The following is an 18,106-nucleotide window of genomic DNA, read 5'->3' on the forward strand; positions in this document are numbered from 1 at the left end:
GACTTTGAGATAGGAGCATGGGTTCAAAAGAGAGAGCATGGAAGCATACAAGGCCTTCTGAGGTCTTGACTTGGAAGTGGTATGTAACACTTTGACCACATTCTTTAGGCCAACACAAGTCGTGAACCCAACAATCCAGATTTGAAGCCTGGGGGAAAATAAGACTCTTGGTGAGAGCAGCTGCAAATCACATTAAAAAGAGCCAGGCTAGAGGCTGGGATAGACAATCAGGGTCACTTTTGCAATCAGTCTACCATATCCCCTTTCATCTTTCTCTGCCCTAATGGGCCAGATTTCTGTTCTTGGGCTGACTGTTTTATCGGTTCCTAGCTAGAAAGGGCCCCTGGATCTCAACACCTCCTGAAATGGGCAGTGCAGGTGATCTGTTACACAGAAATGTCTCTCTGAGAGAGAGGCCCCATGGGTATTTCTGCCTGTGGTTCATCATCTAACTTCATCTGCTTTGTTATCAAGAAGAAAAAGAAAATCATGTCAGAAAATCTGTTTTTATGTGAAGAGAGAAATCTATTACAGCTAAGTAAAATTTGAAGTGTTTAACGGGGAAAATTGAATGTTATAGTTTAATTTTCTGTAGATCCTGAATAGCACAGATGTTTGAATCAAATGCAATACATTGTTATGTTTTCAGCCTGATTCGTAAAAATCTGAGATGTAAGAGTAGGCAAAAAATGTAGAGGTAGAGTTTCAGAGCCTCCAAGTACCTTGACTGACCAGTTTTCCCTGTGTTTCTCCTTCTCCTCCCCACCAATGAACTCACTGCTTTGGTACAATGTCCACTCGGGAAGGCATGAGGGTGATTCATGTGAACGTACCTAATGATCTGAGAACAAATCCTTCCTCATGATTATATGTGGGATAGCTTGGTATTCATAACGTACAGCACAGTGCCTTACCTGGGCTTGATATTCAAGAAAGTACTTACTGAATTTAAGTATGGGAATGTTGATTCCCCCATCCTTTCTGTCTTTCCTTTTCCAGAATTAGTTGCTCGACTTTTTGGAAGCACCCTCCAGGACTGCAAGGATAGACAGGAGTATGTCTCATGCATAGACGTCCCAGACTCCTATAATGGTCCTCGGCTGCAATTTCCTCTCACTTTTACTGATATTGATATACTTCTTGAGGCCTTCAAGCAACAACAGGCAAGTGGAAGCAGATACTGCCCTGATTCTTGTACATAGCATGTGCTCAGTGACTATCTGTTGAATGAATAAATGAAAATACTACAGTGGAAATGCATTCCCTTGGGGAAAAGCTTCATAATAAGTGAGAGCTACCCTCTGCTTTGCTAACCTATGAAATAGAAGTCTCCTCAGACACACAGAAACTTCCCATCTATCTATAGGCTTACAGCATTTCCTTTTTCTTTTTCTGAGATATAATTCACATATCATAAAATTCATCATTTTCAAGTGAGTGATTTAAGGGTGGGGGATGGGTGAAATGGGTGAAGGGTAGTGGGAGATCCAGGCTTCCAGTTATGGTATGAATAAGTCATCAGGATAAAAGCTACAGCATAGGGAATATAGTCAATGGTACCGTAATGGTGGTGTATGGTGACAGATGGGAGCTATACTTGTGGTGAGCACAGCCTAACGTATAGTCGAATCACTGTGTTGTACCCCTCAAACTAGTGTAACATTGTGAGTCAACAATTCTCCAATGAAAAATAAATAAATAAAGAATGTGTACGATTCAGTGGTTTTTAGTGCATTCACAAAATTGTGCAACCATCATCAATATCTAATTCCAAAACATTTTCATCACCCCAAAAAGAAATTCCATACTCATTACCATTCCCTCTTCTCTCACCCCTGGCAACTATTATTCTACTTTCTGTCTCTATGGATTTGTCTGTTTTGGACATTTCATATTCAAATGGAATTATGTAATATGTAGCCTCTTGTGTCTGGCTTTTTCATTTAGCATAATGTTTTTAGGGTACATTCATGTCACAGCATGTTTCATTGCTCCTTTGTTTCTCTAATATTCTGTTATATGGATATACCGCATTTTGTTTATTCATTCATCAGTGGATAGACATTTGGATTTTTTTCTACCTTTTGGCTATCATGAACAATGCTTCTATGAACATTCACATACAGGTTTTTGTATGAATGTGTCCTCAGTTCTCTTGGGTATATATACCTACGAGTGGAACCGCTGGGTCATATGGTAACTCTGTTTAACTTTTTGAGAAACTCCTGAACTGTTTTCTACAGTGGCTGTGCCACTTTACCTTCCTACCAGTAATGCATGAGGGTTCCAATTTCTTCATGTTTTTTGTCAACACTTGTTATTTGCTTTTGTTTATTCTTTTTAATTGTATTTTTATTATAGGCATCCTAATTGTATGCGAACTGATACCTCATTGTAGTTTTGATTTGCATTTCCCTAATGACTGAAGATGTTGAACATCTTTCCATGTTTACTGGGCATTTGTATACATTCTTTGGAGAAATGGCTATTCAGATGCTTTGCCCATTTTGAAATCAGGTTATTTGTCTTTATATTACTGAGTTATAAGAGTTCTTTATATATTCTGGATACCAGATATATGATCTATTTAAAAAAGATTTATTTATTTATTTGAGAGAGAGAGATCGTGGGGGGGAAGGGCAGAGGGAGAGGGAGTAAGAGAGAATCTCCAGGAGACTCCCCTCTGAGCAAGGAGCCCAATGTGGGGCTCAATCCCAGGACCCTGAGATCATGACCTGAGCCGAAACCAAGAGCTGAACACTTAATCAACTGAGTTACTCAGGCGCCCCTCAGATATATGTTTTAAATTTTTTTTTCATTCTGTAGGTTGTCTTTTCACTTTCTTGATAATGGCCTTTGATTCACAAAAGTTTCTAATTTTGATGAAGTCCAAAGTATTTATTTTTTTCTTTGGTTGCTTGTGCTTTTGTGCTATATCTAAGAATCCATTGCCAAATCCAAGGTCATGAAGATTTACCCCTTATATTTCCTTTTAAGAATTTTAGAGTTAAAAAAAAAAAGAATTTTGTAGTTTTTGTTCATTTAGTTCATGAACCATTTTCAATTACTTTCTGTATATGGTATGAGGTAGGGATCCAATTTTACTCTCTGCACATGGATATGCAGTTGTCCTAGCACCTTCTGTTGAAGAGACCATTCTTTCCCCATTGAATGGTCTTGATACCCTTGTTGAAAACTAATAGGTCATAGATGTATTGATTTATGTCTGGACTCCCCAGTTCTATTCATTTGTGTATGTATCTATCCTTATGCCAATACCACATTGTCTTAATTACTATAGCTTTGTAGTTAAGTTTTTTGAAATCAGGAAGCATGAATCCTTCAATTTAGTTCTTCTTTTTCAATGTTGTTTTGGCATTTGGGTTCCCTTGCAATGCATTCGAGGATTGACATTTCCATTTCTGTAAAAAAAAAGCCCATTGAGATTTTGGTAGGGGTTGCATTGAATCTATAGATCACTTTGGATAGTATTACCATCTTGACAATATTAAGTCTTCCAGTTCATAAACACAGGATGTCTTTCCATTTATTTAGGTCTTCTTTGATTTCTTTCAGCAATGTTTTCTAATTTTCAGTGCACAAGTCTTTTACTACCTTAAATTTATTCCTTGGTATTTTATTCTCTTGATTGTTATTGTAAAAGGGATTGCTTTCTTAATTCCCTTTGGACTGTTCATTGTTGGTGTATAAAAGGACATCTGATTTTTGTGGGCTGAGTTTTTACTCTGCCACTTCGTTTTGCTGAGTTCATTTATTAGCTATAGTAGTGTGTGTGTGTGTGTGTGTGTGTGTGTGTGTGTGTGTGTGTGTTTTGAGACAATCTATATACAGGATCATGTCATCTGTAAATAGAGATAGTTTTACTTTTTCCTTTTTGATTTAGATGCCTTTTATTTCTTTTTCTTGCCTAATTGCTCTGGCTAGAACTTCCAGTAAAATGTTGAATAGCAGTGGTGAGGGCAGGCATGCTTGTCTGGTTTTTGATCTTAGTGGAAAAGCTTTCAGTCTTTCACCATTGAGTTTGATGTTAGTTGTGGGTTTGTCATAAATACCTTTCATCATGTTGAAGTTTTCTCCCATTCCAAGTTTTCTGAGTGGCTTTGTCTTGTAAAGGTGTTAGATGTTGTCGAATACTTTTTCTGCACCAACTGAGATGATCCTGTGGTTTTTTTCCTTCACTCTATTAATGTGTATATTACATTGATTAATTTTTTGTATGTGTTGAACCACCTTCTATTCCTTGAATAAATCCCACTGGGTCATGGTCTATGCTTCTTTTAAAATTTTATTGGATTTTGTTTGCTGGTATTTTGTTGAAGTTTTTTTTTTTTCTCATTTTACTCATAAGGGATATTGATGTGTATGTTCTTGTGGTGTCTGACTTTGGTATTAGGGTAATACTGGCCTCATAGAATGAGTTAGGAATTATTTTCTCCTCTTTAATTTTTTGGAAGAGTTTAAGAAGGATTGGTATTAATTCTTTAAATGTTCAGTAGCGTTCACCAATGAAGCTGTCTGTCTTGGACTTTTCCTTGTTAGGAGGTTTTTGATTACTAATTCAATCTTTACTTGTCCTAGATCTGTTCAGATTTCCTATTTCTTCTTGGATCAGTTTTGGGAATTTCTATGTTTCCAGGAATTTGTCCATTTCATCTAAGTTATCTAATATGTAGTGTGTAATTATTCATAGAATTCTTTTATAATTCTTTTTATGTCTTTAAGGTTGGTGGTAGTGTCCCCACTTTTAGTTCTGATTATAGTTATTTGCATTTTCTCTCTTTGTTTTTCTTTGTTGGTCTAGTTAAAGGTTTGTCAATTTTGTTAATATTTTCAAAGAACCAACTTTGAGTTTTGTTGAGTTTCTCTATTGTTTTGCTGTTGTCTGTTTCATTTATCTGAACTCTAATCCTTTTTTTCCCTTTGCTAGCTTTTGGCTTAGTTTTTTCTTTTTCTAGTTCCTTAGTGTCAAGTTAGGCTTTTCATTTGAGATCTTTCTTCTTTTTAAGGTAGGCATTTGCAATTAGAAATTTCTCTCTGAGCTTTGCTTTTGCTGCATCCCATATATTTTGGTATGTAATATTTTCATTTTTGTTCATCTCAAAGTAGTTTCTAATTTTCTTTGTGATTTCTTCTTTGACCTATTGATTGTTTGAGTATGTTGTTTAATTTCTATGTATTTGTGAATTTTTCAGTTTTCCTTCTGTTATTGATTTCAAGCTTCATTCCATTGTGATCAGAGAAGATACTTTGCATGATTCCAATGTTTTTAAATTTATTGAGGCTTGACTTGGGGCCTAACATCTGGTCTATCCTGAAAAATGTTCCATGTGCTCTTGTTAAAAAAATGTATAGTCTGGGGGCGCCTGGGTGGCACAGCGGTTAAGTGTCTGCCTTCGGCTCAGGGCGTGATCCCGGCGTTATGGGATCGAGCCCCACATCAGGCTCCTCCGCTATGAGCCTGCTTCTTCCTCTCCCGCTCCCCCTGCTTGTGTTCCCTCTCTCGCTGGCTGTCTCTATCTCTGTCGAATAAATAAATAAAATCTTTAAAAAAAAAATGTATAGTCTGATGTTGTTGGGTGGAGCGTTCTATAGATGTATGCTAGGTCTAGTTGTGTGTGAGGTCTCTGAAGTCTCTGTTCTTTTAGCTTGTGTTCAGCTGGTGTTTGACAGAGATTTTCTTGAACACCAGGAGCCAGAGAGAGAAAGAGAGAGACAATGAGAGAGAGAGAGAGAGTGGAGAGTGACAGAAGCAAAGCAAAGTCTAGTCTTTGCAGATGGGCTCTGTGTTTAGCTAAGCTGTTTACAAACCTATTTTAGCCTTTACTCTGCTTGCACTGAGCCATTTTGAAGTTACCTTTTTCTTGATTCAGGCTTTGCTTGGTTTCTGTGAACTTTTTTCCCCAAAGTTCTGTGAAAGTTCATTTTGGCAGTTTTTTTGCTTGAGTTTTCAGTGTTTCTATGGAGGGATAGGACCTGTGAGCTACCTATTCCATTATTTTCTCTGACATTATTCCAAAACCCTCATTCTCAGGTTTGGACCCTAAGGGGATACCCTAGGAGTAACAGTGAACTGTAAGTAGACTGTCTCTGTAGGGACTGAAGCAAAGCTTGCAATCATCTAATTCCTGAAATTGAGATTATCCTAGATAGCTGGTGTTCCTAGCCACCTGCCAAATGAAAAAGTAAATCCTCTCTGGAAGGAAATAGGTCTCAAATTATTTCTTCAAATTGTTATGTACAATGTCCAGAACTTAACACAAATATTAGCTAGGCATAGGAGGATACAAGATTCATGACAGAAGACTGAGGCAAATAACAAACAACGGAAACAGACCAATATTTTGATAATGGCATTATCAAACTCAGAGTTTAAGATAAATATGCTTAACATGTTCAAAGAGAGAAAAGATATGACAAAAATCCAAGGAACTATAACAGAAAAGATCAATAATTCTGACTTTATAAAAATGAGAAAATTACGTTGTTAAAGGAAGACCGAAAGGTTCAACATAGAGTATGGTGTGCTCCCATTTGTAAAAAAAAAAAAAAAAAAAAAAAAAATTTAAGTATTATATATATTTTGACTTTTAAAAATTAAGATAAAATTCACGTGACATAAAACATCATTTTAACCATTTAAAAGTGTACGATTTAGCAATTTTTAGTATATTCAAAATGTTGTGCAACCATCACCACTATCTAATTCCAGAACATTTCATCACCCCAAAACAAAACCCTGTACCCACCAAACAGTCACTCCCCATTGCCCCTTCTCCCTAGCCCCTGGCAACCACTAATTTGCCTCTGTCTCTATGAATTTGCCTAATCTGAACATTAAATGTATTCAAGATTCATCCATGTTTTAGCATGTGTCAGTATTTCATTCCTACTTTTACTTGAATAACATTCCTTAGAATGTTATTCACCCCACATTTTAAGGGATTATATGTTTATTGAATAGAATATATATTAATATTACATATTCATATATGGTTATATTAATTTTATATGCTTGCAAACACATAGAATATGTTTTGGAAAGATAATGAAGACACTCTTAACAGTGACTGTTTCTGGGGACAGGGACCAAGGTCTGGGGAAGAAGGAAAATTGCTTTTCAGTTATAGTCCTTTTTACTATTTAACTTTTTATTTCAACTAAAAAAAAATGAGATTTTTCTTCATTTGAAAACTCGTTATTTCATTCAAAGAAATATCCTTTAAAAGTAGGATTTTCCTCCCTCATTGCTTTTAAAAGAATATGAATATTTTATTTAAGTTGCTATTTACTCTGACCATCTCTATAAATGTAGAAACCAACGTCTAAGTTAAGTTTTTTAAGTATTTAATACTGCAGCTGTAAACACAATTATAATGCTATTGAAAGACAGCATTATAAGCAAGTACTGATATTAGCTATGTGCTTTTGTCTATTGAAAAAGGAGCCAGGGGCATCTGGCTGGCTAGTCCTTGGAGCATGTGACTCTTGATATCGGGGTTGTGAGTTCGAGCCCCATATTGGGTGTAGAGATTACTTTAAAAAAATAATAACAAAAAAATTGTAAAAAAAAAAAAAAAAAAAGAAAAGAGAAAGGACCAAGAAAAACTATTTTAATAATAGGAATTTTCTGTTGTACATATTCTCAGTGAATTTTTTTTTTTAACTTACAAAACAAAACGAAACTGCCTTTTCAGACAGCAGTTACTCTGATTAGTGCTACAAATGGACCAGAAAATCTGCAGTGGCAAGTTAAGGTAACAATGAAGCCAGTCTTAGGAATCAATTGACTAAATGTGCAAAGCAAAATAAGTCATTGTATTAAGGTTCCTTTTGCCTGTTCCTTTAAAATGTGGCTAAAGGGGGCGCCTGGGTGGCGCAGCCATTAAGCGTCTGTCTTTGGCTCAGGGCGTGATCCCGGCGTTCTGGGATCTAGCCCCACATCAGGCTCCTCTGCTGGGAGCCTGCTTCTTCCTCTCCTGCTCCCCCTGCTTGTGTTCCCTCTCTCGCTGGCTGTCTCTCTCTCTGTCAAATAAATAAATAAAATCTTTAAAAATAAAAAATAAAATGTGGCTAAAGGAAAGTTCACTTTCAAGATTTTACTCAAGTTGTGGATTGAAATGGATTTAAAATGCTTTTGTGGGAAAAATCTTTAGCAGTTCATTAGGTCTTGGAGAACCAGGAAATATGGGTCTCTACTCATCTACATCCAGGGGCCTTTGTCTTTCCTCCTAATTCTCACATTGCTTCAAATCCTGATTCCTGTCCTTACAAAGCATATTTAATAAGGGGCACCCAGTGGCTCAGTCAGTTAAGTGTCCAACTCTTGATTTCGGCTCAGGTCATGATCTCAGGGTCATGGAATCTAGCCCTGTGTTGGGCTCCGTGCTGGGCATGGAGGCTGCTTAAGATTCTCCCTTTCCCTCTGCCCCTACCCCTGCTTGCTCTCTCTCTCTCTCTCTCAAAAAAAAAAAAAAAGGAAAAAGAAAAGAAAAAGTATATTTAACCATGAAAATTCTCTAAACTTAAATCATGTTTTTGGGGTCTGGGATAGAAAATAGTTTTATTAATTTAATAGCTATGCAAATAGAAATTTTAAGATACCATGAGAAGGATTGTTCCAAAGGAACAAAGGATTCCATCTGTCCTGAAACCTGTAACCAAAGCAGTATCTGAACAATATGTAGAAATGAGCCCTCTCATCCTTTAATAATCTAAACCAGTGGTGTCCAGTAGAAATATAATGTGAGCCAATAGTAGTCACATTAAAAAATTAAAAACACGTTGGCTGGGGCGCCTGGGTAGCGTAGTCGTTAAGTGTCTGCCTTCGGCTCAGGGCGTGATCCCGGGGTTCTGGGATCGAGCCCCACATCAGGCTCCTCCGCTAGGAGCTTGCTTCTTCCTCTCCCACTTCCCTGCTGTGTTCCCTCTCTCGCTGGCTGTCTCTCTCTCTGTCAAATAAATAAATAAAATCTTAAAAAAAAAAACACGTTGGCTGTAAAGATTACTAAAACAAACTTTAAAAAATGTAAAAAAAAGGTGAAAATAATTTTAATACTTTATTTAATCCAACATGTGAAATTATTATTTTAATATGTACTCAGGTTAAAAGTTTTTAATGAGACGTTTTACTTTTTTATTTTTTCATACACTGAGTCTTTGAAAACCAATGTGTATTTTAGCACGTCTCGATTTCAGCTAGCCCTGTATCAACCGGCACAAACAATCCTGACCCATGAAGTGGTGTTAGCATCTGTTAAATTTGTATCGGCTATATTATTTTGGGGGTTATGTATTTGGAATATTTTGTAGTTTTTAAAAAAGGGAGAATAACACACTGGATTTAAAACAAACAAACAAAAGTGCAGCAGAGAAAGCGGAGTAAATCTGTCCAAAACAATGAAGTCATCAACGCTGTAACTGGAGGAGGGCAATTGGATAAGTAGTCATCATAGGAGGTAACGCAAATGGTTTATTTGGGTTTGGAATATGTTTTATATTTAGACTAGTATATAAATGCACTTGCCGTTCTGTATACTCTCACGTCTGTGCACCCAACATTGAGCCACCTGGGATTCTTGGCTCAGGGGTTCCTTGGGGCTGCTCTGGCTGCCTTGTGAGATCTGCGAACCCAGCGCCACCACCTGGTTGCCATCCCAGGTGGCCGGATGTCCCAAACAAACGCAAAGCAGCCCCGTTCCACAGTCGCTCTCTCCTTCTCTCTTTCTCCTATCCTTCCTTCACTTTTATTTATTTCTTTCTGTCTCCCTGTTTCCCTGGGGCAAGGGAGTCTCTTTTTTTCCCCTGTCACTTCTCTTGGGCACTAAGGACCGAGAATAATCGGAGACATTCTGTGAATGGGTGATGTCAGTTAAGAACAGGGAAGTATAAATGTCCTAGGAACCATTCATTCATTCCATTTACAAATCTCTAGTGAGGGCTTACTGTATGCCAGACACAGTGCTAGAATAATCTATTTGAGACTCATTTAGAGATTATCCTGCAATACAGCTTCCTGAAATGGGCTCATATGCTCCACTGTTACAGCTTTCTACGTAGTCAAGCCTTTCTTGCTAGTTCATTGCGTGTGTTTCCTCTGCTCCGCCCTCACAGATACTTCATGCTCATTACGTCTTAGAGGTGCTCTTTGAAACCAAGAAAGTCCTGAAGCAAATGCCGAACTTCACTCACGTAAAAACTTCTCCCTCCAAAGAGATAACAATCTGTGGTAAGTGTCAGAGCAGAGCTGCCAAATTAATATTTAGGAGCGTCTTGTTTCTACGTCGTTGGCTTAACTTGAAAACTGTGTAAATTGGACTGTATTAAAGGAAAAGCGTTAATATAGAGTTATCTATCATGGTAATACCGTTCCCCATCTTGTCTTTGTTTTGCGTACCAGCTGGCAGGAATTAATTATGTGAGAAATTAAAGAACTCATAGCTTTTTATAAAGGCAGGCAGCCTTTTAATACGGAAAACCCCCCATGGGTGGCATAAGCAGTCTTTGCCCTCCCTCTAGCTCGTGTTATCTTCCTTCTGTGTTACTTTTCCAAGGTGGGCCTCTGCGAGCCGCTTATGCTGGGAGGCGAAGAGCCCAAGGCAGGCTGGAGATTAAACTCTTCTCTGCCCTTGGCTGCTGTTTTAGATTTTTCCAACTGGTCTCTGCAGCTTTTAGAAGAGTGGGAATGTCCCAGAAATCTGTTCCTTGTTCTTCTAAATAACAAGACTTGAGATTTTGTTATCGTCTAGGCCAGCCTGGCAGGATATTGCTTCAAGAAACAGTACACATTGAAATTCAACACAGTTGGTGCTCAGCAGGCTTGCAACTGTCTGAGAATGGGGTGCGTAGAAGGAACAGCAATTCCCTTAACTTCTAATTAGGCCTTTAGGTTACAAAACAGTGATTGTTATTTTCCAAATCAATTTTTAGCCCGTGTTTCTTTTCCACTGGCGGGTAGAAGTGAATTTGACAATCTAGTAAAACCGTTTGCGTTGCTAGCGTCTGATAGTGGTGGTAGGGACTTGGTGCAGCGGTACATGCCGTGCGCCCAGGCTCGGCCTTCTGAAGCTTCTTCACTGGTTCGATTCCAACCGAAGCAGGCCCACACTCCTCTGCCTGACAGATGATGCATCTCAGGAGTGGGGGCCTTTCACCCAAGGCCTTACCAGCTCTAACTTTTCACAGAGATTAAGACTTGGGGATCATTGGGGCGCCTGGGTGGCACAGCGGTTGGGCGTCTGCCTTCGGCTCGGGGCGTGATCCCGGCGTTCTGGGATCGAGCCCCACATCAGGCTCCTCTGCTATGAGCCTGCTTCTTCCTCTCCCACTCCCCCTGCTTGTGTTCCCTCTCTCGCTGGCTGTCTCTATCTCTGTCCAATAAACAAATAAAATCTTTAAAAAAAAAAAAAAAGACTTGGGGGTCATGAAGCTCAGGGAGCCGTGCCCACCCATGGAGCCCGAGGAGCCAGGACTAGATACGCCATCAGGGTGTATATAAAAAGCCAGAGAGTGACATCTGCTCTCACATGTTTCCAGTATATCTGCAGTTGCCATTGTAGATTTATCTTTGGGTAAAAGGATCTAGAAGTAGACGTGAATTAGAGGGCAAGGGAGTCACGGCACCATACAGTGTAAGAACCGAATGGTTCCTACTGGGACTAGTCCATCACTTGTTCTTGCAGATGAAATTGGAGCCCAGAGAGGAAAAGGAAAGTGTATTGCCTTCCCTATATTCCTTCCTCTCTCTCTCTCTTCTTTCTTTCTCTCTCTCTCTCCCTCCCTCCTTCCCTCTTTCTTTTTCTTTCTTTCTTTCTTTCTTTCTTTCTTTCTTTCTTTCTTTCTTTCTTTCTTTCCTTCTTTCTTTCTTTCTTTCTTCTGAAGATTTTATTTTTTTTAAAGATTTTATTTATTCATTTGACAGAGAGAGAGAGCAGGAGAGCACAGGCAGGGGGAACAGCAGGGAGAGGGAGAGGCAGGTCCCATGCTAAGCAGGGAGCTCCATGCGGGGCTCAATCCCAGGGATCATGACCTGAGCCGAAGACAGTTGCTTAACCAACTGAGCCACCCAGGCGCCCCTAAAGATTTTATTTGTAGGTAATCCTTACACCCAACGTGAGACTCAAACTTACAACCCCGAGATGAAGAGTCACATGCTCCATGGACTGAGCCAGCCAGGCACTGCTCCTTCCCTGCATTTCTATGCATTTCTATGTGGTGACCCCCCCCCCCCATCCCCAGACTCACTCAGCTAGTTAGTGGCAGGGTCAGAATAAAAAATCAGGTCCTTTGCATCCCAGGTTAGGGCCAACCCCATATCTGCTATCCCAACTCCCATCATGCATCTCTCTGACTGATGTTTCATTTTCCAACATGAGACAAAGACTAGGGAATGGGTTGATTGGTCAGTTCAGTCACTTAAAGATCTCCACATCTTGGGCATTTATTTCCAGACATTTTTCCATGTAGCACCATTGCTAAAGGGAAAAGCAAAGGCCAATAGGTTCCCTTAGCATAGGAATTATTATTTTTGGTCTTTATAGCCCCATTAAATTTAGATAAATTTGGTTATCATTTAAAATTCAAAATTGGGGCTGTATTTTCAAAAGCATCTGTTTCAGACAGTACTAGGAGAGGGAGAGAAAATGTGATGAAATTTTACCATTATTTTAATTTCCGGATGCATTTTTTTTACATGAACATCTCAACATGCTACATAGTTCTCGACATGCATGCAATATAGAAGGTGTTTTACTCTCTAGTTATGTTATAAAAGATAACCAATTCTGAACTCATGTTTTTGTTTGCAGTCAAAATATCTCTCTGTGGCTTTCCATGATACATCAAGTTTTATCTATTACTGTCCAGCTAGAAGTTAAAAATATTTATATAGCTCAATTCCTAATATGCTGAAGCCAATTCATTTTTTAGCCTGCCAGCTGCAACAATTTTGTCTGCCTAAATCTTTGAAAGACAAGTCACCCTGAGGAAAGTTAGGAAAATAAAATAATTTAGAATATATATTTAATTGATAAGTAAGAAGTCCTTCCATTTATTATTTCCTTAGATTTGGAGTAAGATCATATGAAGGCAATGAGATTGAAGTATACAATAGCATTAATATGCTCTTAATATTACAGTCATTTATTATTCTCATTATAATCGGAGTCTTCTTTTGCATATATTTGGTTAATTTTTGGTTGTGGGATTTCAAGCAAACTGAGGAAAGGTATTTCTATATTAAATTCTATTTGGTAATCAAGTTGGACGCAAAGAACAAAAATTAATGATCAGAGCCTATGAAAGATATTTTACCTAGAAATAGTTATCCAAATAGGGCTTTTGACTAATATACTCACTCTTAATTTTTAATTAATGACTTCATATATTCATATTGTTTCCCTTAGTTGGCTGAGTTTTATAAAGCCATGCTTTCATTTTTATTTCCTATAACTGTCTCATCAAAAGAATGTCAACTCATAATTTTTAAATTTTAGCTGCTATTGCTGGAGCATATTCTCTAATACATGGCTTTAAAAAGCTGTGCATTTAGCAATTAACTGTATTTATTGAGTGCCGATTATGCACCAGGTACTATGAGAGGCGCTAGGGATTTAATGCCAACTGACAGATATTATTGCTGCTCTCCTGCAGATTACGGTGTAAACAATACCGAATAGTCGCTAAGAGCTTGAGTTTGGAGTGAGATAAAGTTGGGTTTGAATTCCAGCTCTGATACTTGGTAGCTAGGTAATTTTGCATCAATTAACTACTCTGAGCTTCCTTTGTAACCTCAGAATGATGAAAATAATACCCATCTCATAGAGCTGTTGTAAGGATTGAACAGGGTAATTCATGTTAACTTTTACTTAATGCAGGACTTGGCATAGAGGAAGCTAAGCATTGCGTAAATGGCAGGAACGAACAGGTAATTGTAACATTAAATGCTGTCCCCCCCGTAGGAAAGGGGACAAAAAGAGAGCTATGAAAACAAATTGTTGCATTAATACCATCATAGGGTAAAACCCCAATGCCCTGAGAATACTTGGAGAATATCAGCAGCATTTCAGTTTCAAAATTCTGTAATGAAATGGGCGTTTCTTGCTTCTTACTGAATAGTGATTTTTCATTTGCACTCCAGGTGATTTGCATGGGAAACTGGATGATCTTTTTTTGATCTTCTATAAGGTAAGTAATTATTTTGCTAAATAGTGGCATTTTTGTTGTGGAAGGGCGGTCCTAGGGCAGATAAGAACGTTGGTTTTATTAGGGATATGGACAAATACAGATGTATGTAACAGGTTTTTTTTTTTTTTTCCTAAGAAGCCAAAATAGCTGTAGTGGGCTATCTTTTGGCTTTGTAACACGTATTTCAACAAAAAATCTTTTAAAAATTTAATCTGGGTCCTTGTTTGATATTAGTTATCTGTATATTCATTGGGATTTGTACCTGATTGTATTTATGGTCTTTATCACGTTGTAAATGTCTGGATGGCACAGGATGGGGAGGGGAGCCATCTGTTTTGTTTTTATTTTGTTCAGAAGTGAGTGTGTCACATAGCAGTCTTCTCTTCCGAAGCACACGTATTATGTATGAAGGGAGTGCCCTACTTCGTAAGTTCCTAATTGCTCTCTTCTCTACCTTGGTTCACCATCACTGAGCTCAGCAATGTGGCTCCTCTTCATTTGTTGGGTTTCGGCTGTGGGGGCCCACACAGAGGGCACAGAAGCAGCAGGGCTGGCATGGGGTTTCTCTGCATCTCTGCAATGGGATTCAGTTCTGTCTCTGAGCCAGCAGTGACAACCTGAATATTTGCTTCTGGGACAACTGATCCTGAGGTGACCTCTGCCTTCATCCCTTGATGTCTCTTGTTGATCCCTGCGCCAGCCCCCATAGCTAGCATGTTGAATAATTGGGCACAGCACGGGTGTCTCAGATGGTTGAAAGAAAATACATTCTGATTATTATCATGGCCAATCATTTCTACTCTTTGGAGACTGTGAGAGCTTAAGTAAGCCATGTAACGTCCGTGAAACTCAAATTTTTTTTTTTTTTGGCTGTAATATTCTTGAGCTTCCACCCCACAAAAGGTTGTCTTATGGATAAAATAACAAATATCCAAAAGCAATTTTTAAAGTAATAAATTACAACAGAAATGCGAGGTTTTAATTTCATTCACTTGGAGTGGACGCTTAGAAGGGAATGGAGTGGGCCAAACCAGGAGTGGATGAATGGAGCTGACGCTTACAACTGCAGGAGACCTAAGCAAGGATCCAGAGCCTGGTAGCCAGAGAGCGGGAGCAGAGGAAGTAGGAGGCTGTGCAGGAAGTTAGGTTGGTGCCAGGAAGTGCAGCCAAAGGTTTTCTGGGAGGGAGCTGACAGTGCTAGTAAAAGAGGGATTCCTGAGATCCAGCACAGAATCCAAGCTGGGCAGGGAAGGAAGAGAAGTCAGGATGGGCCAGTCAACTAGGAGAAACGGGAGGACTGCAGGATTGGCATGCTTTCTGAGTGAGGGAGCAGACGGGCTGGGGCAAGGGCCTTGGGAGGCAGGAAGGGTGGGAAATTCTACGGGGAAGAGTCCTGGGAGATGAGTGTGTCCAAGGTGGAGTCCAGAATGCGGGTGGCTGAAATGAGTGAAAGAGAATATTGGAGATGAGGGGGTCGAGGATGTGGAAAGCAGGTGTGTTAAGTGAGTTGCCCACAGGACTGTGAGGTGAGGAGCAGGGGAAGGAAGGCTAGTGAGAGGTCGTGGGCTGGAAAGGAGGAGGGGCTTTTAACCGAGGCTGGCAAAATGTTGGTCTTTTAGTGGCTCTGAGGAGCATGTGAGGAGTCCGGCAGCCTTCTTAGGGGAGGCCCAGATTTCCAGAGGGACATCTTCTGAATGAGTTGAAGGCAGAAGAGAGTTTATTTACCATGAAATGGGGATTCTACTGGCCAAATTGGAAAGCTGTGGGAGAGGTGGGAGAATGGACTGGTGAGAGGACACTAAGGAGTTAGGCAGTTTGGGGGATGAGATTCATTTAACCCAGTTCATGGCGCCATATTAAACGTTCAGAAGTTCAGTCCTGCTACTGTTGACAGTGACAATCAGAGGCAGGAGGAGGTGGCAGGGGGATGTGGGGAACGACCACAAGAGAAAATCCAGAGATTATGTTTTTTAGAGGCTTGTGGAGATATATAAAAGGGAAAATAGTTGAGTAAATTAGGTGGGGAAAATGACTTCTGAGGCATTTAGAAACACAAATTTCTTGAGAGGTAGTTGAAGAGATTAAGATGTGATCAGGGAAAGGACTTGGGAGTAGACAGATGAGAAAAGAGAATTGCAACATGTTTCTTTAATTCTATCGGCAGAGCAGTATGGAACATATAAAACTGGAAAGTGCTAACGTAAAGACTGAACAGGAGGAGGTGGGTGGTAAGAAGTACCATAAAAAGAACTAAAGGTGAAAATATAGCATTCACATGAAAGCAAGAAGTATTTTGAGAGTTAACCAACGACAGCGTTCCAAAAGTGGAGACCGAGAGCCCAGCAGTGGAAGAGTAGAGCACTCTTATTTGGGAGGGATTTGGGGAGAGGGAGGTGAGAGAGATGTTTGGAAAACATGAATTCAAGTTTTAACAGGCATGAGCCAGAAGCGGCTGAAGTGCGTCTCGGATGCGGGATAAACCGTGTGTACCAGAATCTTGAAGTTGTGTGGTTTGAAAGGGGAAACTGAGGGAAGAGCCACTGAAGACAGCAAGGTTCCACTCTCAGAAGCTGAGAAGGTGCTGTCATTAATGGGGTCTGAGAGGAGAGAAGGAGCTGATGGGCTCGTGATGATGGTGAGTCACTCAGCTTAGGGGCAGCGAGGCCACGGATGGTCCGGAGTTACAGGCCCGGAGAGGAAAGGGCAGCCACTCGGGGATGTCTGAGTAAGCTCCTTCACATGATGTTCTCACTTGCGAGGGTCAGCATTTTGCCTTTTTCTGTTTCATTTTTTTTCTGAAGTTTAAAATGAGGAATGATAATAGGATTGCAAGGGTACAGTGCGGCCTGAAACCAGGCACACAAACTGTTCGGGAAACAATGTTTCTACCAGAATACAAAGGACAGTGACACCCCCCTATCCAGGGGGCGGACTTCCGGGCCCTTTACTTACCTTCGCTTCGCTCTCCTCTGTGGTGCCACACCCACGCAATTAAGGAGAAAGGGTCCATGAGCTCTTGAAATCGCTCTCACAGATCCAGTGAACTTTCCTCACAGCATCGGCCCCAGACCCTTACTCAAAGACCAGTGAACATCGTGTCAGTAAAATCCTATCTGACATATTCTTGCTACAAGTTGGCCTGTCTGCTACCCACCCCGGCAGATTAGGGAGTGGGAGGGGACAGGCAGAGGTGAGAAACGAGGACAACCATGGAAAGTAAAGCTCCTACTGACAGAGGAGATCTAGACCTATAAGTAAGTATGAGATAGGAAAAGTGTACAGGGAAGAGAGTTCTATATTTCTCAGAAGTACCTGAGAGGATGCTTAGATTGACAAGCCTGCAGGGTCAAGAAAGTGTCAAGGGCTCTGGGGCACATTCTGTTAAGAAGTAGAACAAATGGCACATTTTCAAAACCCTGAGTTAAAATGGTTAAAGTAATTTAAAAACGCATTTTAGCTTTTAAAGCAGTAAGCTTCAGTGATCTGGAAAATTCATCTTAGCAATACTTAAGAGTATGAGTGAGTATCATTATTGGGTCTTAGGTATAGGAGGACAAAAGAATATGAGGGGACTAAAAAAGGGAGATTAGTTGAGAGAAGCATAATGGGCCTGGGAAGTAGATGAGGGGGAAAGAAAGCACAGCTTTGGAACAAGGCAGCAGAAAAGGGAGTGGTGGATTTCTCTCTGTGGCCTCTCAGGGGGTTGACAGCAGGTGTCAACTCTGACCTAAGCCATCCCTCAATTGCTTCAGGAAGTGGTAGGGCTTCTGTCATGGTGGATGATGCATACTGCAAAACTCAATGCATCAACAGTGCGTTTTTGATTCCCGATTACATGGAACGCCCCGTGTGCAGCCCTTTCCTCTGGTTCATCCGCGAGCGCGCGGGACTGAGGCACCTCAGT

At 40.0% G+C, this 18,106-nt stretch overlaps 1 protein-coding gene across 15 annotated transcripts in view; it reads left to right on the forward strand.

Annotated features, from left to right (window-relative positions):
- The window catches only part of PPEF1 (protein phosphatase with EF-hand domain 1), a 124,628-nt gene that overhangs the window by 57,302 nt on the left and 49,220 nt on the right, over window positions 1-18,106 (forward strand). For all 15 annotated transcript variants that reach the window (XM_034649699.1, XM_019809821.2, XM_034649698.1 and 12 more), the window contains 3 exons: window positions 1,000-1,163; window positions 10,132-10,246; window positions 14,156-14,202. In XM_034649699.1, the coding sequence (XP_034505590.1) occupies window positions 1,000-1,163; window positions 10,132-10,246; window positions 14,156-14,202 (326 nt within the window). The remainder of the gene's footprint in view (window positions 1-999; window positions 1,164-10,131; window positions 10,247-14,155; window positions 14,203-18,106) is intronic.

This window comes from Ailuropoda melanoleuca, chromosome X, assembly GCF_002007445.2.
Source record: "Ailuropoda melanoleuca isolate Jingjing chromosome X, ASM200744v2, whole genome shotgun sequence".
NCBI classification, from domain to species: domain Eukaryota; kingdom Metazoa; phylum Chordata; class Mammalia; order Carnivora; family Ursidae; genus Ailuropoda; species Ailuropoda melanoleuca.